Source organism: Salmo trutta, chromosome 35 (genome assembly GCF_901001165.1).
Source record: "Salmo trutta chromosome 35, fSalTru1.1, whole genome shotgun sequence".
Classification (NCBI taxonomy): domain Eukaryota; kingdom Metazoa; phylum Chordata; class Actinopteri; order Salmoniformes; family Salmonidae; genus Salmo; species Salmo trutta.
This window is the reverse complement of record NC_042991.1, coordinates 23,182,059-23,205,325: the sequence shown is the minus strand read 5'-3', so window position 1 is coordinate 23,205,325 and position 23,267 is coordinate 23,182,059. Positions and strand designations below refer to the sequence as shown.

Sequence of the window (23,267 nt, the reverse complement as noted above, 5' to 3'; positions counted from 1 at the left end):
AGGTGTGAAAGGTACAATAAAATGGCATTTGTGCAAGTGCTTTACATTGTTTATTAAATCACTCCCGTTCCCTGCACCCAACCTCCCTAAAATACATTTACACTAAAATCGAATTATGTAATCAAAACCAGTGCAGCAATGTCAGTGTTCCTATTCCATAATTACATTCATAGCTTTCCAAAACACATAAAAGGCAAAATGATGGGATGGAGTGGAGACCCATCCATCCCCCATGAGCTACTAAAGAGTGCCCGTTCATAATCCAGTTTCCATTACAACAGTGTCAGTCCTTCATTAACAGGTCAGCTGTGTCAGTGAGCTCCTACACAGCGTAGCCTAGTGCTTTGGTTGAGAGACTGAATGAAAGAAGTGATGAAAGCAGATGAAGTGGAAGTGAATGAAAGAGAATAACATTTACTGTACATAGCATAACAGAGCCTGTCGGCCCCAACTGTTTTTTTGTTGTTGTATTATTATTACAATAGGTACCTTTCAGATTGTCCTTGGTGCTGAAAGGCCACATTAAACAAAATAAACACTGTGGAATGACCATTACCAAAAATTACTGAGGAAAGAGATTTTAGAGGGGAATAAAGAAGAGGGCCTGCCCTAATGAATATCAACTAACCAACAGAATAGAGAAAATATTTACAACAATTTATAAATACATTTTATGTATAAATTCAAAAAATACACACAATCCTAGTTCAATCAATTCAGGCTAGTCTAGTTTGAAATGGCAGTCCCATATACAGTATTTGGTGAAAGAGCAGAAGATCAAAGGCACAGGAATGAATAATTCAAGAGTTACTTATCCCTGCAAATCCTACCAGTTATATCACTAATACAGTATATCCCCATTGCAAGACCTTAAAATATAAATTAGGAACATTTCCAATAAAAACATGTTCCAACAAAAAAAATCTCATTCATATATCAACTAGCATCACCAGTTTATAATATCTTGAATAAATTAAGGCTGAAAACAGGGTTTGTAATTCTTCGAAGAAAACCCTGATAATTTCTTTCAATTAATTTAAGTCTGTTCAGAGTCAACACATATGAACCTTACCATGTACAACCCCATGAATACACTTGTAGTGTGAAAAGACTAAACCCTCTTGTAGACTGTAGTGTAGAGGGACTATACTGTAGTGTAGTTATATGTACCATGTATCTGCTTGAATGGTACAATTATATCTGATCCTAATTGTTCCGCCCCACAGAATATGCCACTGAAAACACACACACACACACACACACACACACACACACACACACACACCCTGACCCGCTCTCTGACAAACCAGAAACCTGTTTCCCAGACCTATTATGTGCAAACAGTCCAGCAGAACAAACATGTTCTTAAACGATACTACACATAGACCAAATCACGGCCCTGTGCCCTGCTGCTCTCTTCCTGGTCTCCCTCCTCCTGTGTCAGGGCCTCAGAGTCTGCCTCATCCCCATCAAAACCCTCCTCATACTCTATGCCAATGGGCTTGGGACAGCTGTAGGGGTGGCCGTTGTCATCGAAGAAGCGTCGGAAAGTGAACTCGTAGAAGGCGTGCTCGGGGTGCTTGCCGTTCCTGAACCACCCATTGAGGGTGTCGTTGTGGTTGCCCTCACCTTCGTTGTTGCTGCTCCACAGCTTGTCTGGATCCACCGGGTCAAAGTTGGAGGTGTCTGTGCAGTGAGCGATGGTGGGGATGTAGGGGGCTGGCTGCATTTGCCGCAGGTCGTTGGAGAAGTCGATGGTCTTGAAGAAGGGCTGCACTTTGATCTCGTCGGCACCGTTCTTGCCGAGGCGGTCCTCGGGGCCACGGCATAGTTTAATGATAAGGTCTGATGCCTCTGGGCTCAGCTTTGCTTGAGGGGGGATGTGCAGGGTGGTCTGCCAGTTTATCACCTGGGTTGAATAACAAACCAGAGCTTTAAACATAGAGCGGAGGACAACAGCACTTAACAAACCAGGCCAACATGAGATATGCTCAGTTTTTAACTGGGTTATTTACCTTGAGCTGGGTTTCCAGGGGTGTAGTTGCTAAGAAAGGAGGTTGCCCAACCACCATTTCATACAGAATGACACCAACACTCCACCAATCACACAGTTGGGTGTATCCTTGAAAAGTGAGGTAACACACTCACATGTTAGACACAATAACATGATGCACAAGAGACAAATAATAACCTTTCAAAATTCCACTCCTGCACTGGTCATTCAAACATCACCGATAATATTTTCAACTTCAGAGCGGATTCAAATTTTCCTTTTCACAGGCTTACCCGTCCTTAGCAGCACTTCTGGAGCGATGTAGTTAGGTGTCCCCACCAGGGAGTGAGCCAGGCAGCGTTGGTGTTGCCTCGCCTTCCTCCTCTCCAGGGGCTTGAGCCGGTCTGCACAGCGACAGTTAGATGGGTCCTGCTCCCATTCCTTACTGAAGTCCATGCTGTCCTGCCGAACATGGTCTCCTGCAGAGAGAGACGACACAAAGATTTGCATGGCTTTACTGACAATGAAAAGGGGGAGAACAGTGTTACCCTAAAGACCAAAACATCCTCTTGGATTGAAGCAGCAACAAGCATCATAAAACATGGATCATACTAACCACTCTGGTAGTACTTCGAGTCATGTGTCCAGCGGAAGCCGGTGCAGAGGCCAAAGTCGGTGAGCTTGATGTGTCCGTCCCGGTCTATGAGGATGTTATCTGGCTTGATGTCGCGGTGGATGAAGCCCATCCTGTGCACACTCTCCACAGCGCAGGTGAGCTCAGCGATGTAGAACTGAGCCAACTCCTCTTTGAAGAGGCCCAGGCGGATCAGCAGACTCATCATGTCTCCCCCAGGAATGTAGTCCATCACAAAGTACAGGTTGTCCTTGTCCTGGAAGGAGTAGTAGAGCCGCACCACCCACTCATTATCAGCCTCAGCCAGGATGTCTCTCTCTGCTTTGACGTGGGCCACCTGGTTCCTGAGGAGAACGTCCTTCTTGCGCAGCGTCTTCATGGCGTACAGGGCTCCAGTGTCCTCCTTCCGGGCTAGACACACCTCTCCAAAGGCGCCGATGCCCAGGGTCTTGATCCTCTTGAACATGGACTTGTCCATCTTGGCCCGCTTCAGTCGGATGTAGTTGGACTCTTTCTGAGACAGCATCATGCGCATCTGCTCCTGGGCATCCCCTGACAACTTGACCTAAATTGCAAAATATGACAATTTACATTCAGGCCCTTAAGAGAACCACAGAACATGAATTAGACACAAAATAAGACAACCACAGATGTATTAGTAAAGCAATGGATTCAACCTGGCAGAATGCTGGCCCAGGTCAAGGAACACAAAATAGTAAGCATTAAAACACATTAGAAAGGTAAGAGATAAAAAACAACCAAAGAGATACAGCAGACGTTCTCAATAAGGCTGGTTGTCTTGGCAAGCATAATTTAAGCTGGACGGAGCACTAAACATGGAAAGTGGATGGGAAGGCATGCATATCCCTAAGGAGTTGGTGTGATGCGGTCAGTCAACAGAGGGCTTGATGCCGCTCAATTAAAGTGGCCCATCTTTCAACAGCTGCTTACTTGGTCACTGATCTGTGTGGACTATTCAGGTCACAGCATTGATAGAAGATACCTTTACCTTCTACATCAGCTGTTAGTGACAGCAGGGAGAGAAAAGGAGAGAAAGAGAGACAGCTAAGCAGAAGGGAAGAATATAACATTCAAAAGAATGAAAATATAAAATGGGAAATAAATAGTAAAGAGTCAGGAAGATTGAAAGCCAGGACTGCATGACAACATATTTGAAGAGGGTGCCAGAATCTTAAGGTTGACTGTCATTGGACATGCCAAATTACAGTGAAAATGTATGCATTTCAGCTAATAAATAAATACCCTGTATTCCTCCGAATTGAATAGACCAAATGTATTTAGATTATACCATTATACCATAGATTAGACCAAATTTAACTCACAGGGACATTATAAGCAGTGACTGTGTACTCTCACCCTCTGCATCTCACTCTCCAGCTGTTTCTTCCTATGAATCCTCATCTGGTGGTTCTTCAGGATGTTCTCAACGTGCTGCTCCATGAAGAACTTGAAGGCCTGGGGAGAGTAGAGAGGCACTCTGGGGTCTCCTCGCCGTTCCTCGTCTTTCTTGTTCCGGCGCACAGGCACTGGAGATGTGGTGATCTGTTTATTCTCCTTCTCTGTTCCCACAGCAGCAAAGTCTGGGCCTTCTGGCCTGTCACTAGCGGTGCTGCTACCATCCTCCTCCTCTGCATCCTCCTCTCTCCCAGAACTGGGCTTGGGCCCTGGGTCATAGGCAGGGCAGAGTGCAACAGGTTGCTGGAGGAGGTGTTTGGGGTATGGGGGTGGAGGACCCTGGTAACTGGGCACCTCTGCTACAGGCATGGGTACCTGGGGCATGGTTGCTGGTGGTAGCGGCTCCTGGTAGGTAGTGGGAGGTGCAGGGGGCTGGTGCATCCAGGGTGGGTGTGCAGGGGCCACGGCAGTGTGTAGCTCAGGCTTCTGCACGCGCATGCTCTTCACAGGCTGCAGGATGGGGGCCTGGGTGATGGCTGTCACTGTGGTGGCAGAGGGCTGGGAGCTGGCCGGGTGGCCCTGCCTGTTGCTCATCTGGTGGCTGTTGAAGGAGCTGGATCGGACAGGGATGCTGTGCTGCTGCCATGAGGGGGACACGTCCTGGTTACCACTACCTGGGGAGGACTGAGGCTGGCCAGGGGGGGCTTGGGACCAGGACTGAGGCACGCCCATGTTGTACATGTCAAGGTTGTGACTGTTCCGATTAGGCACCATCATGGACTGAGGGAGGTTACCACCGTTGATGTAGGATGGGGAGGAGGCAGGACCTCCGGCCTGCATCTGTTGAGCGGTTGGGCTTTGTCTGTTGCTCTGATTAACTGGGTAAGGGGGAGGGGGTTGTCTGCTGCCACCACTCTGGTGTCCCATGTAGTCGGGCTGAGGGGAGCCGTTCTGAGACCAGCTGGAGGGGAAGCTGAACTTGTTACCCCCAGAACTCTGCATGATGATGGGCTGACGGCCCATGGGCACTGGGCTGATGCCCCTCTGGTTCTGGGGGCCTGAGTAGCCTTCAGGCCAGGCCCCTTGGGGAACAGGAGAGATGCGGGGCACGAGGTAATCCATGTTGCCAGAGAAGCGCTTAGTGGAGAGGTTACTGTCCCAGGAAGGTGGGGGCGGGGTTGCACCTCTGTTTGGGGGAGGGGTGACACTGCGCACCTGAGGGGGTAGGGGAGGGTTGACCCGTTGGTTGTTGCCAGGGTGACCCTGTGGGAAGGCTGGGGGTGGGCCTCGTCCTGCCAGGTCACCCTGGGGTCCAGGGCTGTCTGAATGGTAAATCATCCCCTCCACCATCATGGGGCCATGTCTCTGAACCAGAGACTCCTTGGAACCCTTCCAGCTCTGCCTCCTCAGCACAGGCTGCTGAATGTGAGATGAGCCTGCAATGATGGAAAGAAAAACTACAGTTCATGGCAGCATATAAAAATGAATAATTATGTTTGCGATAGACATTACTGAAATATGAAAGAAAGCAAACCAGTGCCTTGTACAACATTCTCATTTGAAACACACTCCCTTCCCCCAAACCAGAGTTGTTCAACAGAATCTTGTTCCCTCATTGACAATTGATTGTATCTCCAGAGACAAATAGTATAGCCAAGTCCTAGATCCTGCAACAATGGTAGCCAGGTTTCCGTGAACAACCCTGGGTAAAGGAGTGGTTTGGTCCCAGAGGACAGACACCTACCGGGGGCTTTCATGCCTGCATTGACGGGGCGGGCGGCGGCAGCCACCATCTGCTCCCTCACAGGGTCCTGGTAGCTCATCTTACTAATGTACTCTATGGCTGCCTCCACACTGCGACTGTTGGTCTGCTTCAGAGCACGGATCACCATTTCCTGCACACAATACATTTACTAGCTATTAATACCTGAAATAAAAGGTTTCTCGAGACGCTATTAGACAAACATATCAAGTTTACAGGAACTACTTACCCACAACTCTCAAATACAATGGAATGAATGAATATATATATATATATATATATATATATATATATATATATATATATATATATATATATATATATATATATATATATATATATATATATATATATATATATATATATATATATATATATATATATATTTGTATTTATTTAAGAACCAGACATATCAGCAGCTTTTTGACATACTTGGTTTCATTGATCTCTGCCGCAGGGCTGAATATCAAATGTATTTGTCACATGCGCCGAATACAACAGGTGTAGACCTTACAGTGAAATTCCTACTTACAACAATGATTTAAGAAAGAAAAAACATGTTAAGTAAAAAATAGAAAATAAAAGTAACAAATAATTAAACAGCAGCAGTAAAACAACAAGCAAGGCTATATACAGGGGATACTGGTACAGAGTCAATGTGCGGGGCCACCGGTTAGTCGAGGTAATATGTACATGTAGGTAGAGTTAAAGTGACTAAAGGTCACAGACAATCATGACACCCTGAGCATGCAGCTAAAGCTGGTCATTCCACATTGCATAGCTTTCATATTTCACATCAGTCTCCTGTCATCCACCAACAAAGGGAAAACATTCTGCAATAACTCATTTTGTGCAATAGCTTGAATATTTCAGAGTTGTTCATGGTATGAAGTGTTTCCCCTAAGATGTTTTTTTTGTAGCGGTGGCAAAGTTAGCATAGTGTGTGTGTGTGTGTGTGTGGGGGGGGGGTAATGGACAATGGTGTGAACCCCGAGCAAACATTTTTGAGTTCCTTCTTTTGCTCAACAAAATGTTGCTGTTTTTAAAGCTAATTTCATGAAATTCTACATATTTTGCCATGGCTTATGCTGTGTTCTTATGCTATCTGAGTAACTCAAACATAAAATCAATGGGGGCCCCATGCCAAGACATTTTTGGAATGTTACATTCTCCCTGACTGTCTGGTTTTTATTTTGGTGAATGTTAGTTCTCAAAGATGATCTTTATTTATATATATATATATATATATATATATATATATATATATATATATATATATACCTCCATTATCTTTTCTGCATACTTTATATCTAGTTTTAGTCTTTAAGTTTACACTGAAAGGGTTGCACCATCCCGAATAAAAAACAAAAAAATATTCCAAAATATAATCATTTGTTAGAATGGTGGTGACGATTTTAATGAATATAGGGCATAACTGGTATAATTCAGATTATTCGACAACGTTGCTTGACTGATTTTAAACAGCTTCATTATTTTAGTTATATTCATTAAAATGAAAATAACTTAATTTACTACACAGTACTAACGCGCTACCTAGCTGAAGTACTGTTTCCACTTTTACATTCTTCCTCCTTACCTCCTCAAAACCAGCAGACAGCAGCACCAGCAGCATCTGTTTGTTAACCTCTGCAGTCCTTCCAGAAGAGCTGGGCTCATTGGCAAAAGGCATCAGGGACTTGCGAATCTCCTGCAAGGCCTTGTGGTAGGGGTTTTTGGGGTTGCTGCAGCGCCCTTGCTGCCTGGGATCTTCAGGCATCACCTTTCCAGCGCCCCCCATGTCCACCTTAGGGAGGTCAGAAGGCCGGGAAAGGTTACGGAGACTCTCCCGAATTTCCTGCAGCATCTGGTGGCTGTTGCCACTGTAGTTGCTGGCGGGGAAAGTCTTGGGTCGCATCTGTCGATATCCTTCGGGTTTCTCCCCTCTCTTCATGTAAGAACATGTAGGTTGGCAGCCAAAGGAGAGAACAAGAGAGGACTGCGAGGTAATCTGGGGCCAAGAGATGGTTCAAGACGAATTACTTTACATCTGCATCCTGCTGAGAACCTGGGGATGACAAAACATAAACATGGTGCATCTAGCTAATAGTAATGAATGCAACCTCTCAGCAGATACTGAAGCAGTGAAATGACCCTACAGATTTTGTCAATTAATATTACTTTTGTAGCTTTAAGTTACAACCTTATTAATGGAACTAACGTTTGCTAGCAAACGTGACCATGAAAACGAATGGTGTTGGTGGCTAACTTAGCTAGCTTACAATAGTTAACTAACGTTAGCAACCAAAAATGGTTAAACCTGTACCTATAAACGTTACTGACTGTAGAATGTTATGTAAGTAGATTCGTTTTCCAGCTAGCTAACTTACAAAGCAAAACGTTAGCGAAGAATACAATTCAATGTTTTATCTAGTTTACGCTAAAAAGTAACTAGCACCTGACTCAATTTCAGTTAAATAGCTAGCCAGCCAGCCAACGTTAGCTAAACCAGACAGCAAAGCCCGACCACAGATATAACAAGGCCCGGCTACTGCGGGTTGTCTTCGGCCGTCGGCGTCGCAAAACAACCACTAGCCATTCAAGTTAGCTATAACTAGCAGGTTGTTGTCAATGAACTTACCGGCAGCAGTGTTATTCTCCTAATCAGATTTCAAACCAACTAGAAAGTGCGATCAACTATGAGTACATCTACTGATTTAGACGTTTGAAAGTAATTCACTTTAATGCTACTCCGTGTTAGTCCCAACTGTGGCTCGAATATTCCTGTGATGTCTGACAGACAAGTTTCCCGGATGTGCTGGTTCACTGGGTTGGTCCCCCCCATCATCATCCCTTGTGATAGCGCCCCCCCTCCAAGTACAACATATAAACAAAATGGATTCTATAAATAATCTCTCATAAGATTTAAAATGTGGTCCATATAATGGTTCTTTGTCAAACTGTATATCTTGTCTGTTATGAAAAGTGACACATAATTGGATAAGTGAGAACACATTTTTATGCAGACATTTTATTTCAAAACACAAGAGTTAAATGACATGAACACAACCAATATGACTTCCCCACAAATCAAGAACACACATTTTTATGCAGACATTTTATTTCAAAACACAGGAGTTAAATGACATGAACACAACCAATATGACTTCCCCACAAATCAAGAACTCTGACTGGTGTTGAGCACAATTTCCTGTACAAGAGTAATATTTCAGTGGTAATAAAAGACCTCTGTATGCTTACAATTTCTTCAACCTCCTTCAGGACTATCAAAAACAATCACCCGATTGTGGTTATGTAATCCTCAGAAGCGAGACCTTTTACTGAAAATAGATTTTAACAATCAGTTAAAGGTAAATAAAGTCCAGCCAGCATGTCTATTAATGTTAATAGCAAAACAGTTTTCTAAATTGGGACCCGTTTGTTGACATAAATAGCCTCTCCGTCCGTTCCACACACCAAGCATTGTCCCAGCACATCCAGACTGTTCACAGACAGGGTCTGACTGGGCAGCATGTGAGTGGTCTCAAGGCGTCCCTTACTTGAGTCTCCAGTGAGCCAGGAACTGATGAGGGACTGGTTCCCACCTGCTGGGGCTATTGCGCTGCGCGAAACTATGCTTGTGTTCCGTCCACCTGGTGAACAAAAAGTACAATTCGGATTATGAATGATTGGTGTTACAGTAATGTTATCCTGCCAAATAAACAGGTTGATATATCAAATACTTCCATTTGGCAATAAACACAACCATCCTGCTCTGTGAGCCTTTAAAAAAATATTTCTGATGACTTGCCTTGTAAGAAGGATGGTGTGTCTGAATTTGAGGAAGTCTCCCAATGCAACAGTGATCCATCCTCTGAGCATGAGAACAGGTGGTCTGGGTTTGATGGATGAAAATGGACCTCCCACACTGAGCACAAAAAAAACAGTTAACCTATGAACCAAAGATAGACTTGCTGTTTTAGTAAATAAACTACTTCGATAAATATCTTACTTTCAGCAGAGTGTGCCTCCATAAGTGAAAAGGGCATGTTGCCTTGTCTCACATCCCAGATACAGAGCATGCCATCCTGCCCCCCTGTGGCCACAATGTGTTGTTGGTTGGGGTGCCTGTCCACACAATGCAGTGGGACTCTGTCCCCAGTTCTTGCAGGCAAAACAAAATACATAAAGGACATTACACAACAAACTTGTAGGACCAGAAAAACTGATTTACATTAGCTCTTCAAATATTTAAACAGCTTACAGTGAAAGAATCTGCGATGGTTCATTGCCCTGCTGCCTGAAGTCCCATATTTTGAGCTGGCCAATTGAATTGACAGTAAGGATCTCCGTAGTCCTTAGGAAAGTCACATCATGGATTGTGCTACTATCAGCATTTTCTGACAATTAAGAAAAAATAGTATGTCAGTATCATCTTGGTTAAAGGGTGGGATTTTATTTGAAGTTCCAGATGACTTTTGGAAATTAGCATGTAGGCCATTGCAAGTTCAAAATGCAACCTTGATGAAAACAATGTCCACTGCCAGGGTAGAATACAATTATCTATGAGGTATTGTTACTAAAGTATTGTTTCGTTCTCAGACCTATGGTGCGCAGCACTCCTTCCTGGTCCGCTCTGAAGAGGATGATCCTTCCATCTTCCCCGACCGTGACAATCTCAGGGCTGTTACACACAATTCCAGTACATGGAGCGTTGTCGCAGGGATAATGATGTGCTCTTTCCCACAATTGAGAAACAGACAATGTCTGTTGAGAAGAGAATACAGGTGCTATTGAACACAAGGTCCTCCACAAGCTACCTTGACATTTGTAATTGTCTATCCATGATTGTTGGTGTATCTTCATTATGATGATGTCTCGTGAAATAACATCCATACCTGGCTGTTGTGGTGATGCCGAAAGATGATCACTGCTCCAGTCGATGATGCTGTTACTATTCTGTCTTGATCCAGAAACTAAAAGTGTAAGATTGACATTCAATTATGGCATTATATTTTGAAAATAAGGACCAAGTACAACAATATCAGTCTAATATCCTAGACCTAGTTGATAAACTTACTTGAAGGTCCAGAACATCCCCATTATGTTTGTGTTCACATACTAATTGGGGGTCTCCCTCAAATTCATCGTCCAAACCGGAGATCCCATTCTCTCCGATGGACCAAATGGAAATTTTGTTGTTCTTAAAAAGAGATGTATGCAATCAGACAAAAATACATGTTCAACAGCTGATTGATGGTAGCTAAGTATACTAGTTAGCTAGTAGCTAACGTTAGCTATGCATAAATTGCCCTAACGTTAGTGGCAGCACACTGGACTTCTGTAATGTAGGTAAGTAAAGTGTCATGTTTGTTATTATTGACAGAGAATAATAAAGCAAATTAACGTTGTATTGACAGTACCGACAGTAGCTAGTTAACGGTACAGTTAGCGGTTTGGCTAGCTAGCAAACCCACCTCGTTATCCCAAGACCCAGTAGCAAATATGTCTGGTTGCTGTAAAGACGAAGATGAGACCGGTCTCCATCTCGTTTTGCTGATTTTCTGTGACACGTACTTTGCATTGATACCCTCCATCATAATAATCTTAAACGTAGCTACTTGTAATTCTGTTTATTTTTTTAATTAAAACAAGTCCCCTTGACATGCATTTTCCTGAATCCCGCCAGGTCTCATATGGTGGCTCATTAGGACAAACTGAACTAAATTAAACGTTAAACGCCTTGTAAACACGTCACTAATTCATTAATGAGTTAAGTTCTCGCGCTCCTCTAGTGGGTGAACGTGGAAGATAGCTTCATGCTCGGGCAATCATATCTGAGTGGTCAAAAAAACAAATTAAATATAAAATATCGTATTATGTAACTAATATGTCAACACAATTTATTCAGTGAATAACCGTGTGGAAAAAGCTGCAAACTGCGAATTATGTCGCGTGACGTATCCCCTCCATCTTTTTTAGAGGTTGTCAGTTTCGTTGGCGCAGGCGCGGCACTGACAGAGGCTCTCTACCTGCTCCGCAGAGTGTGTGTAATAATGGCCTGGAAATCAGGAGGAGCCAGCCACGCAGAGCTTGTAAACAACCTTCGCAGTAAGTTTACTCATTATATAAAGTGGATAATTAAGCATTTTGGTTTAGAGATCTAATGGGAAAAGAAGAATTGCTGCTTTCTCCAAAGCATGGTGGCAACGGTCGGGCTAGGCTAGAAATGGGAGGCTACTAAAGTTTTTACCGCGTTAGCTAGCGGTTGGGACAGCACACTGTTTCCATTAGTTACCACAGCCAATGTGTTCCTCTGTATTCAAGCTACAGTAATGTCAGGCGGATGTTAGCAAATCTGCAACTGTTAGCACAGTTTACTAGTTAATAATTGCGTGTTAACAATAGCTAGTGGCTTCGTTTAATTCAAGGCAGTCGTATTTATAGAGCCTCCGATATTTTATGTGCGTCATATTGGGCTCTGCCCCCAATGCAATAATGTACATAATTGTTTTACCCAACCTCTTTTTGTTGGCTTGGTAGTAGCTAACGCTAGTTACCTAACTTACCAACAACAGCTGTGTTGCGGAATCAAATTTTTTTATTTTTTTTATTTGCTAGTTAGCCAGTTCATGGGATATGTATGGCATATGTGGAGAAATGTGAATACCGAAACCGTTTTATTAGTGAGCTAGCCTACTAACTACATGCATGGGAAGTTCGACTGAGTAGATATGTCTATGTTTTTACAACAGCAGCGAAGATGGACAGCAGTGTATTAGTTAGCGAAGAAGCTAACCTGTGTGCGGGGCATCCATGCATTGCATGTTGATCCGCTGTACTGACCGTAGCTTCTACGGTAGCATGATCACACCCTGTTGTTATTATAAGACTACTACTACTGGTCACACACTCAGCACTCATAGGTAGTTGTGCACAATTTCATTCAATTTGTAGTCACACCTGACACACCACTGTGGTAGTTAGTCTTGCTGTGAACCAGCTAAGATTTGTTTTTCGAATGTCTATGTTTTCTTGTGTGTGTGCCATACAATAAGGAAGTGGATTAGCTGATTGAAAGTTAGCTGATTTCGATTGAAATCTAATAGATAAGATTATATTGCTCAAATTCACCCATTTACTAGGAAGATCTTTTTGTTAAAAAATGAGAAAGATCTCCTGAAGACCTGGTGCAGACTGCAGAGAGCAGCTGGTTGGCTTGCCTATATCAGTGTCCAACATGATTTGGCAAGCAGATCTAGTTGGCTATATTTACACGGTCAGTGTCCAGCAAAGCACTGCAGCAGACACTTTGGTACTAGGGCGGGTCTGAGCGTTTTGCCAAAATCCCTTTGGGTGAACATGCACCTTATTGTGCCTTGTTTACATTTGTGATATTGTATAGACATAAAAGGGGACATATTTCATGTTGAGAACATAACAACATGCACAACACTGCATCCAGGGATACTAAAACATGGGGTAAAATGTGATGCTGAAGTGGTGGAATATTTTATTCCCAAAAGTTGAGTTCTGGGTAAAAAAATGAGCAACACCCATGCTCCCCTGTTGTCATGTGCATGCTGACCCATTTAGGCCTACTCACCAGCTGCAAACCTTAAGTTAGCCTAAGCCGGATTTAAACAGGTCAAACTCACGATGCATGCTAATTACTGACTTTAGTGTTCTTTGTATCCTCCAGGGTTTCTCTGAGCTAAACGATGATTATCACACACAGTGGGTTCAGAACATTAAGTTTTAAGAGTTGGTCTTTCAAGTGAAAAAAAACATTAACCTACTAGCCTATTGTGTGCATATACAGTGCATTCGGAAAGTATTCAGACCCCTTCACTTTTTCCACATTTTTGTTACGTTACAGCCTTATTCTAAAAAGTATTGTTTTTCCCTCTCAATCTACACACAATACCCCATAATGACAAAGCAAAAAAACAGGTTTAGACATTTTTGTAAATTTATTTTTTTTAAAAAGGATAAAACTGATATCTCATTTCAGAATCATTCCAGACCCTTTACTCAGTACTTTGTTGAAGCACCTTTGGCAGTCATTACAGCCTCGAGTCTTCTTGGGTATGGTGCTTCAAGCTCGGCACACCTGTATTTGGGGAGTTGCTCCCATTCTTCTCTGCAGATCCTCTCAGGCTCGGTCAGGTTGGATGGAGAGCGTCGCTGCACAACGCTATTTTCATGTCTCTCCAAAGATGTTTGATCGGGTTCAAGTCCGGGCTCTGGCTGGGCCACTCAAGGACATTCGGAGACTTGTCCCGAATTCACTCCTGTGCTGTCTTGGCTATGTGCTTAGGGTCGTTTTCCTGTTGGAAGGTGAGCCTTCGCCCCAGTCTCAGGTCCTGAGCGCTCTGAAGCAGGTTTTCATCAAGGATTGCTCCGTTCATCTTTCCCTCGATCCTGACTAGTCTCCCAGTCCCTGCCGTTGAAAAACATCTTCACAGCATGATATTGACACCACCATGCTTCACCGTAGGGATGGTGCCAGGTTTCCTCCAGATGTGACGCTTGGCATTTAGGCCAAAGACTACAATCTTGGTTTCATCAGATCAGAGAATCTTGTTTCTCATGGTCTGGGAGTCTTTTAGGCTCCTTTTGGCAAACTCCAAGCAGGCTGTCATGTGCTTTTTACTGAGGAGTGGCTTCTGTCTGGCCACTCTACCATAAAGGCCTGATTGGTGGAGTGCTGCAGAGTTTCTCCCATCTCCACAGAGGAACTCTGGAGCTCTGTCAGTGACCATCGGGTTCTTGGCCACTTCCTTGACCAGGGCCCTTCTCCCCCGATTGCCTAGTTTGGCCGGGTCGGCCAGCTTTAGGAAGACTCTTGGTGGTTCCAGACTTCTTCCATTTAAGAATGATGGCCACTGTGTTCCTGGGGACCTTCAATGCTGCAGAAATGTTTCGGTACCGTTCCCAAGATCTGTGCCTTAACACAATCCTACTGACAATTCCTTTGACCTCAAGGCTTGGTTTTTGTCTGACATGCACTGTCAACTGTGGGACCTTATATAGACAGTTGTGTGTATTTCCAAATCATGTCCAATCAATTTAATTTACCACAGGTTGACTCCAATTAAGTTATTGAAACATCTCAAGGATGATCAATGGAAACAGGATGCACCTGAGCTCAATTTCAAGTTTCATAGCAAAGGGTCTCAATAGTTATGTAAATAAGGTATTTCAGTTTTGTTTTTTGTTTTGTTTTACACATTTGCAAACATTTCTACAAAGCAGTTTTTGCTGTGTCATTATGTTTGTAGATTGATGAGGGGGAAAATGATGTAATCCATTTTAGAATAAGGTTGTAACATAACAAAATGTGGAAAAAGTCAAGGGGTCAGAATTTTTTACTTGTTCATCTAAAACTGTTGGGAGTGCAGGTGTAATGTATCCTTGTGACCACTGAGCAACATAGTGGTAAGGTTGGGGCCCGGGGTCTGGGGGAGTATTAATGAGAGCAGCTGCACTGGCTGTCGCGGGCACTTCCTACTGTTGGCACCAATTGTCAGTGGAGCCTCCTGTGGGGGGATTAGTCTACTCCGAAGACACTGCAGTGTTTGTGAGTCTGTGACTCTCCATTGTCCACTGTGGAGGATCACACTGTTTTCCTGTGTCCTCAGAAAATGGGATCATCAAGTCAGACAAGGTCTATGAAGTCATGTTGGCCACAGACCGAGGCCATTTCTCCAGAAGCAACCCCTACATGGACTCCCCACAGTCAATAGGTGTGTGCTTATTTCTTGTAGTACAATAAAGTAGTGTAGTGCAAATTCAATAACCCAGCCATTGATGAATGTTAGAAACTAACTATCCCTCGCTTTGCACCCAAAGGCTATCAAGCAACCATCAGTGCACCACACATGGTAGGCCTAGCTTTTACTTTTAATATTTGTTTAAATTGTTGCGTATCAAACATTGATCGCCTTGCTCTTATAATTTATACCAACTGAGCAAAACCCAGAGGTTTACAAGTACAGTGCTGACAGGTATGTTGATCTCTCCCTCAGCACGCCTATGCGTTGGAGCTACTGCACGATCAGCTGTATGATGGGGCCAAAGCTCTGGATGTTGGGTCTGGCAGTGGAATTCTATCTGCATGCTTCGCACGAATGGTGAGCTACACATGATGATGGGTAAACGCATAACATATTAGGTAATATATTCTGGTGGGAGAGTTGGTAAATTGTCCATTTTCAGGTTTTGGGGATATTTTGGGTTCTGTGTAATGTTTGATGGCACAGACCTTCCTAATTTATTGTATTTAACAGGTAGGTCCCAAAGGCAAGGTGATAGGAATTGACCACATCAAGGAACTGGTAGATGATTCTATTAACAATGTAAAGAAAGATGACCCCAGCTTGATGTCATCTGGTCGAGTCAAACTAATAGGTAAGTCCCAAAAGCAACAAAGCAAGATGGGAATTTTTCTCTCCAATTTGGTGACTTGTATTGTTGAGTTATTAAAATGTATTGTACAAATGTGTCAGTTAAATATAAAATAATCACTAGTGAAAGTCTACACACCCCTTTGTATAGTCTTCACATTTTGCTGCCTTAGAATCCCTTTTTAGAATAAATTTTATTTGATATTTGTCCTTCCGATCTACACAGCCTACTCCACGTTTTTTCAAAGTGAAAAAGGTTCCAAGTTAATACAAAATGAAGATGTATTGATTGCGTATGTTTCCACACCCTATAGTTAACACTTGGTGGAAGCACCATTGGCAGCCATTACAGCTGTGAATCATTTTGAATAAGATTCTACCAACCTTGCACAACTTTTAGGGCAACATGTATCCATTGTTTTTGTCAAAAACATCAGTAAATTTGGTTGGGAATCATTGATGGTTTGAATAATGCTGTCCTTCTCTGACTTAAATCATCTTTAAAATGTAGACTTCCACTAGACACTGTATAAGCTTAAAACAGGGTTGGCGATGCACTGACTGTCAAATAAGGAATGTTTCAAAGGAGTCTAATGAATATTGGTCACTCATTGGGAGAGCAACACAAAGCAGCTTAGTTGACGTGGGTCCAGCATTCTGCTGAATTATTGAAAGGAGAGTGTCTGTCTACTTTCGCCTGCCCTGCAGTCAAAGAGCGTGCCCTGCAGTCAACCAACGTGCCCTGCAGTCAACCAACGTGCCCTGCAGTCAACCAACGTGCCCTGCAGTCAACCAGCATTAGCCTCATAGGCCAGAGACGAGGTCGAGCCGTCATCTCACAGCTCTGCTGTGTGCCCTGGCACTCTGCTTCTCAGTGTGCAGCCTGCTTGGCGGGTATAATGCTGGCACTGCGGGGCGGCTGGCAGCATGTGAGTGACAGCTGCTGACTGTTTGTTGTGTTCCAGTGGGAGACGGGCGGATGGGCCATCCAGAGGAGGCGCCTTATGATGCCATCCACGTGGGCGCGGCAGCACCCAACGTGCCACAAGCAGTAAGTTCCCAAACCACAGAAAAACACAATTGAAGGCATCAAAGGGGTCCCGGCTAATAGGAGCCACATAACCTAAATCCACCATCATCCTTAGGAATGCTGTGTTCAGAGTAGAGATCAACAACAGCACTGACTAACTCTGTTAGATGAAACTTTGGTCGGTCTCAGGGAACGTTGGTGTGCTCTATGCTATGTTATTTTGTCAAACAGTCCCCTGGTCTATTCAATTGTAGCTACTCAGGCTAGACATTGCATGTTAAAGAGCGACTGAATGGAAAACCAACTTTTATGTTTGATAACGGTGGTGTCGACATGAGTCGGGGAAAAGATTCTAGTGTCAAAATTTACTACAATGTGTAAATACTGTAAACTTCAATTAAATGCAGAGTCTTAAATAGTTGCCTGTCCCTTTTTAATAGCCGGGCAACGGAACACATTACAGAAAATAAATGCCTCTTTCAACTCAACGCCTGGTCAAAATCAATTGTTTACAAGATTACCATGAATTGTTAGAGGTTTAATGTTTGATTTGTTGCATTAAATGAAATATGGCTATCATCTGTTTTTATCGCCAGTAAGAAACTGCTTGCCATTGGCTGAGAACTGCTATCTAACTGGCACGCACAAAAACAGCCAACAACTTCGGGAGTACAGAACCTTAGAAATTGGCAGTCACCCTCTAGTGGTGAAAATAAGAACTACCGAAAATGCAATTTTATGGAGGCATACTAACCCAAAAGAAACGTGACACGTTGTGTAAATGATAACACATTAGTGCAGGAAATTAAGAAATGCATTCAAATGCTGGAAGTGAATGCTGGAAGGAAACAATTAACTATGCAAATTAGCAAAAGCTCTGGACATTAAGGAAATAGAAACCTTTCTCTAATAAGCGCCTGTTCAGTGATTTAAGAAATTAAACGCTCGGCCTATTAATTGACGTTTTACGGTAGGATCATTTTTGTCATAAAGTCAGTCTCGTCTAAAACTGAGATTTGCGAGATTAGGGAAAAGAATTGTCGGTTAGGACATCTACTTTGTGCATGACTCAAGTCATTTTTCCAACAATTGTTTACAGACAGATTATTTAACTTATAATTCACAATTCCAGTGGGTCAGAAGTTTACATACACTAAGTTGACTGTGCCTTTTAAACAGCTTGGAAAATTCCAGAAAATGATGTCATGGCTTTAGAAGCTTCTGATAGGCTAATTGACACCATTTGAGTCATTTGGAGGTGTATCTGTGGATGAATTTCAAGGCCTACCCTCAAACTCAGTGCCTCTTTGCTTGACATCATGGGAAAATCAAAAGAAATCAGCCAAGACCTCAGAAAAAAAATTGTAGACCTCCACAAGTCTGGTTCATCCTTGAGAGCAATTTCCAAACGCCTGAAGGTACCACGTTCATCTGTACAAACAATAGTACGCAAGTTTAAACACCATGGGACCACACAGCCGTCATACCGCTCAGGAAGGAGACGCATTCTGTCTCCTAGAGATGAATGTACTTTGGTGCGAAAGTGCAAATCAATCCCAGAACAACAGCAAAGGACCTTGTGATGATGCTGGAGGAAACAGGTACAAAAGTATCTATATTCACAGTAAAACGAGTCCTATGTCGACATAACCTGAAAGGCCGCTCAGCAAGAAAGAAGCCACTGCTCCAAAACCGCCATAAAAAAGCCAGACTACGGTTTGCAACTGCACATGTGGACAAAGATTGTACTTTTTGGAGAAATGTTCTCTGGTCTGATGAAACAAAAATAGAACTGTTTGGCAATAATGACCATCGTTATGTTTGGAGGAAAAAGGGGGAGGCTTGCAAGCCGAAGAACACCATCTCAACTGTGAAGCACGGGGGTGGCAGCATCATGTTGTGGGGGTGCTTTGCTGCAGGAGGGACTGGTAAACTTCACAAAATAGATGGCATCATGAGGAAGGAAAATTATGTGGATATATTGAAGTAACATCTCAAGACATCAGTAAGGAAGTTAAAGCTTGGTCACAAATGGGTCTTCCAAATGGACAATGACCCCAAGCATACTTCCAAAGTTGTGGCAAAATGGCTTAAGGACAACAAAGTCAAGGTATTGGAGTGGCCATCACAAAGCCCTGACCTCAAGCCTATAGAAAATGTGTGGGCAGAACTGAAAAGGCGTGACTGAAAAAACCTGACTCGGTTACACCAGCTCTGTCAGGAGAAATGTTCCAAAATTCACCCAACTTATTGTGGGAAGCTTGTGGAAGGCTACCCGACTCGTTTGACGCAAGTTAAACAATTTAAAGGCAATGCTACCAAATACTAATTGAGTGTATGTAAACTTCTGACCCACTGGGAATGTGATGAAAGAAATAAAAGCTGAAATAAATCATTCCCTCAACTATTATTCTGACATTTCACATTCTTAAAATAAAGTGGTGATCCTAACTGACCTAAGACAGGGAATTCTTACTAGGATTTGTCAGGAATTGTGAAAAACTGCATTTCAATGTATTTGGCTAAGGTGTATGTAAACTTCCGACTTCAACTGTAAATCTCGTTCTAAGTCAGTCAGGCTTGAAATTGGGGCTAAATCAGTCATTTCATCCGCCCTTTAATGTGAACAGCTTGTCTGAGAAGACTAGTCTGATGGGGTGGGAAATTTGAAATGTTTTGCCTTGGAGGGTATCTAATTCTGACCCAGTGAGTCTACTTCAATCTCCTCTCCCAGCTCCTGGACCAGCTGAAGCCAGGCGGCAGGCTGATTCTGCCTGTGGGGCCGGCTGGAGGGAACCAGATGCTGGAGCAGTACGACAAGCTGGAGGACGGCAGCACCAAGATGAAGCCCCTGATGGGGGTGATTTACGTGCCTTTAACAGACAAAGAGAAGCAGTGGTCCAGGTGGAAGTGACTTCCTACTCTCTCTCCCCCCTCTCTCCTTCACACAGTGGGCAAAGGTGAAATGGTGTGGCCTGGAGTAGATCATGGATCCCAAGGGGCTGCGATTCCTGCTTGTCATCATTATTTGATTCTTCCATACTATGGCAACTGGCTGCACATTTTTGTTTTAATCCAATAAACCAGTATGCTATTAAAGCTGTTCAGCTAAGCACGTGTGGTGTGAAAGAAACCATGTGTGGATACTTTGGAATTATAACAATGGTTTCTCGGAGTTGAAATCTCATGTAAATACTATTTGATATGGTTGGTATTTGGCTGTGATACTTCTTGCTTGAGAGCATGTCAATTGTATCATCCTTGTTCTTGAGGGGAAGTGACATTTAGCCTCATTATAGTCAAGAGTGGGGTAAGTTGAGTCACCCTTGTTTCTAGGAAACCATACACAAAATGTATAATTTGACCAAATATTTAGGACAGGTCATAATTTCATGGAGTCTGTGAAGGAAGAAACCACATGGAAAAAGTGGTAAGCAAGTTAGGTCCAAAAAAAAGTCTAATGCCTTTGTGTTAGAGGTGTCATGATGCTTGTATCTAAACCAGCGTAGATTATTTCAAAATTGATCTATACATCAGATTGGGTCTATATAAGCTACAATATGAGGTCCTAAACATAGCATGAAAGTGCATCCTTGTAGCTGTGTGGGCTAATATAATCAAAATGTTTTCCTTGGGGAAAGTTGAGCAAATTGAAGTGTTTTTTTCCCCAGGTGTAATGCAAGGCATTACCACTAGGATATGAGGTAGGATATAAGCCTGTGTTAAAATATGCTTAAAATTATTAAAAGACAAAAACGCAATTGTGTTGAATTGTGTTTGAGAAATAAAGAGAGACAGGTTTTTCAAAAGGTGGTAATATTTTATTCAGTACAGAATTAACCCCATACCCGTGGTAAGTTATGCTAAAAGAACAAGCAGTGTTTTCAGAACTGTTTTGTTTACATAAATGCTGATTATTTCCAGGGAAACCCCATCCTGAAATATATGTAGATATCTTTGTTAGAAAGAATACTATATTCCCCTTGACAGAGTGATGCTGAATGTAAAAAAAAAATGGTTCAATTTACCCCACTCTCCCCTACTGCATTATATACCAGTACTTCATTGGTTAAATCTGAAGAGATGGAGAAATCAAATAACCATAGGGACATTTGGATTTTGCACATGATGTGGGGCATTCTATAACAGTTTGTGCATGGGACTGTCTAACTCTAACCTACGGTTGCATGACGAGGAGGTTGATATGATTTGACATAGAGGAAATACACTATGTCCATCTCTTAATGTTTTGCCTCTTTCTCACAGGGATGAACTTTGAGGCGACATATTCCACATTTCAATGTGAACCTGGAGGAGACTACTTTTGGCTCCAACAACAGCCATTGGATTTCTTTGAAAACAACAAACCATGGTGATTTTGTTTTTCTCCTTTAACTCTACCTAGAGTATCATGCTGAGAAATAACCCCTGAGGTCGGAATAACGACTGCTGGAGATTGAACAGAAGAATGTGTCGGGGGTTGTTTAAAATATATATATATATATATTGGCCTGCATTTTTTGGGGTTGTGAATTTTCCTTTTGATTTGCTGCAAGATTGAGTTTTTGTGGTTACGTCTTGATTTGCAATCAACCATTTCTACAATAATGAATTTCAGCTCCAAACAAAGCTGAGTGTAAAGAGGTTGCCAAACTGTTCTGATGAGGAAAGCCTGAGTTGAAGAGATTATTCAGCCACTTACTCTGAAGATCTGACTGTAGATATCTGTACTGCTGCTCTGCTAACATATATCAGCGTCGTCGCCTAATAGGAAGTGAATGGGCAATGATGTATTGGGTTATTTATGAGTCACTTTTATTGTAAGTAAGAATAGATGTTTCTGAACAATTCTACATTCATGTGGATGTTATGGGTGATCTTGAACAAATCGTGAATAGTGATGAGTGAGAAGGTTAGAGGTACGAAGACCCCCTCCCCCCTAAATTATAACCTCTGTTATTGGTAATGGTGAAAGATTAGCATGTTTTGTTGCAGCCTTTGTGACCTTCTCACTCATTATTCATTCATGATTTTTCTTAATCATGGCATTATCAGGATTAATTTAGAAGGGTTCAGAAACATCTTCATTACTCACTTTGAAAGAAAATTACATTCTTCATTCAGTTTCTATTGGGCAAAACATAACCAAATCAACCTGCAAATGCATCAAACAGGTTTGTAGAGTCACAAGCTTGATGTAGTCAAGCATTGGGAATAATACTCAACTTTTGACTACTTTAATACACTATAAGTCCATTTGTCCAAATACTTATGATTTCTTCAAATGGGGGACAAGATACATAGTGCTTTCCTTTCTAAACTAGTCAAACAAATATGAAAACACCCTAAAATAAACAGTGACATTCTATAATGTTGCCTCATATGAAACATTTGATCTCAAATCCAAAATGCTGAAGTACAGAGCCACATTTAAAATGTTAGATTCACTGTCCAAATACATATGGGAGTGAGTGTGTATATACACATGTGAACACATGCACACATTCAGGGTTGTGCTTTCCCCCATGATTTATCGTGTGCTGCCTCTGGTGTCCATGACAAGACTGCAAGCTTTACTGATTACCGACACTAAACTAAGCAGAGCCATACATATATATATATATATGTATATATGTATGTGTGTGTGTGAGTGAAACAAGGTAGCCGGTGCTTTGCCAAAATACATTTTAATGCAAAGCGATTGAATGTCTGTTTAAAAATATTGGATGAGCTATGGCTTTCACAATTTCTGGAATGGCAAAAATGAAAATAAAAAGATGCTTATGTTTTTGTGCTATAGAGTGTTTATTGCTTCAAGCTGTCTATGCTGTTGAAGACGGCTTCTATACTGCCATTTCCTAGCCACTCTAAAAATCTGTGGTAGAGCAGAAAGAATTTAGTCTGGGTACCAGACTTTTTAGCTAACATTCCACTTCTTGCCACATCTTTGGCAAATGACAGCAGTGGCAAAAGGTGGAATATAATAGCTGAACAGAGATGGAAGAATCCACACTGTATATTCAGAT

General features: G+C 42.5%; 3 protein-coding genes across 5 annotated transcripts; 1 reads left to right on the top strand and 2 right to left on the bottom strand.

Annotated features, from left to right (window-relative positions):
- Positions 1 to 31: 31 nt before the first annotated feature.
- LOC115174882 (serine/threonine-protein kinase LATS1) lies at positions 32 to 8,722 on the bottom strand. Of its 2 annotated transcripts, XM_029733875.1 has the most exons (8): positions 8,444 to 8,681; positions 7,403 to 7,870; positions 5,788 to 5,938; positions 4,005 to 5,479; positions 2,610 to 3,192; positions 2,287 to 2,472; positions 2,016 to 2,122; positions 32 to 1,909 (listed from the first exon to the last, which is right to left on the bottom strand). In XM_029733875.1, the coding sequence occupies exons 2-8, from the start codon at positions 7,754 to 7,756 to the stop codon at positions 1,376 to 1,378; spliced, it is 3,390 nt and encodes a 1,129-aa protein (XP_029589735.1). In that variant the 5' UTR covers positions 7,757 to 7,870; positions 8,444 to 8,681; the 3' UTR covers positions 32 to 1,375. The 2 variants fall into 2 exon arrangements, 1 of the variants encoding a protein (XP_029589735.1); XR_003871879.1 differs by lacking the exons at positions 32 to 1,909; positions 2,016 to 2,122; positions 2,287 to 2,472 and adding an exon at positions 3,579 to 3,648 and having other exon boundaries at positions 3,123 to 3,192; positions 8,444 to 8,722.
- Positions 8,723 to 8,817: 95 nt separating this feature from the next.
- nup43 (nucleoporin 43) lies at positions 8,818 to 11,534 on the bottom strand. Its single transcript, XM_029733883.1, has 8 exons — positions 11,280 to 11,534; positions 10,883 to 11,005; positions 10,701 to 10,778; positions 10,407 to 10,569; positions 10,067 to 10,202; positions 9,815 to 9,966; positions 9,614 to 9,730; positions 8,818 to 9,455 (listed from the first exon to the last, which is right to left on the bottom strand). The coding sequence occupies exons 1-8, from the start codon at positions 11,400 to 11,402 to the stop codon at positions 9,226 to 9,228; spliced, it is 1,122 nt and encodes a 373-aa protein (XP_029589743.1). The 5' UTR covers positions 11,403 to 11,534; the 3' UTR covers positions 8,818 to 9,225.
- A 251-nt stretch (positions 11,535 to 11,785) lies between these two features.
- Positions 11,786 to 23,027, top strand: LOC115174887 (protein-L-isoaspartate(D-aspartate) O-methyltransferase). 2 transcript variants are annotated; one of them, XM_029733884.1, is made up of 8 exons: positions 11,786 to 11,913; positions 15,447 to 15,551; positions 15,658 to 15,689; positions 15,834 to 15,938; positions 16,095 to 16,215; positions 17,177 to 17,262; positions 19,976 to 20,145; positions 21,508 to 23,027. In XM_029733884.1, exons 1-8 carry the CDS (start codon positions 11,859 to 11,861, stop codon positions 21,518 to 21,520), a joined length of 687 nt encoding a protein of 228 aa, XP_029589744.1. In that variant the 5' UTR covers positions 11,786 to 11,858; the 3' UTR covers positions 21,521 to 23,027. The 2 variants fall into 2 exon arrangements, with proteins under 2 accessions (XP_029589744.1, XP_029589745.1); XM_029733885.1 differs by having other exon boundaries at positions 19,976 to 20,201.
- The last annotated feature ends 240 nt before the right edge of the window (positions 23,028 to 23,267 follow it).

What these genes read in the sequence shown, in the direction of transcription:
- LOC115174882 (XM_029733875.1), bottom strand. Translation starts at nt 7,756, where the DNA reads ATGAAGAGAGGGGAGAAACCCGAAGGATATCGACAGATGCGACCCAAG. An exon ending in TGTCTGCTGGTTTTGAGGAG is followed by an intron (nt 5,939 to 7,402) that starts GTAAGGAGGAAG and finishes TATTGTGTGCAG; the next exon opens with GAAATGGTGATCCGTGCTCT. An exon ending in CCCTGGAAACCCAGCTCAAG is followed by an intron (nt 1,910 to 2,015) that starts GTAAATAACCCA and finishes TATTCAACCCAG; the next exon opens with GTGATAAACTGGCAGACCAC.
- nup43 (XM_029733883.1), bottom strand. Translation starts at nt 11,402, where the DNA reads ATGATGGAGGGTATCAATGCAAAGTACGTGTCACAGAAAATCAGCAAA. An exon ending in CTGGGTCTTGGGATAACGAG is followed by an intron (nt 11,006 to 11,279) that starts GTGGGTTTGCTA and finishes TCTCTTTTTAAG; the next exon opens with AACAACAAAATTTCCATTTG. An exon ending in AGGAGTGCTGCGCACCATAG is followed by an intron (nt 10,203 to 10,406) that starts GTCTGAGAACGA and finishes CTTAATTGTCAG; the next exon opens with AAAATGCTGATAGTAGCACA.
- LOC115174887 (XM_029733884.1), top strand. Translation starts at nt 11,859, where the DNA reads ATGGCCTGGAAATCAGGAGGAGCCAGCCACGCAGAGCTTGTAAACAAC. An exon ending in CCATCAGTGCACCACACATG is followed by an intron (nt 15,690 to 15,833) that starts GTAGGCCTAGCT and finishes TCTCTCCCTCAG; the next exon opens with CACGCCTATGCGTTGGAGCT. An exon ending in TGGTCGAGTCAAACTAATAG is followed by an intron (nt 16,216 to 17,176) that starts GTAAGTCCCAAA and finishes GTTGTGTTCCAG; the next exon opens with TGGGAGACGGGCGGATGGGC.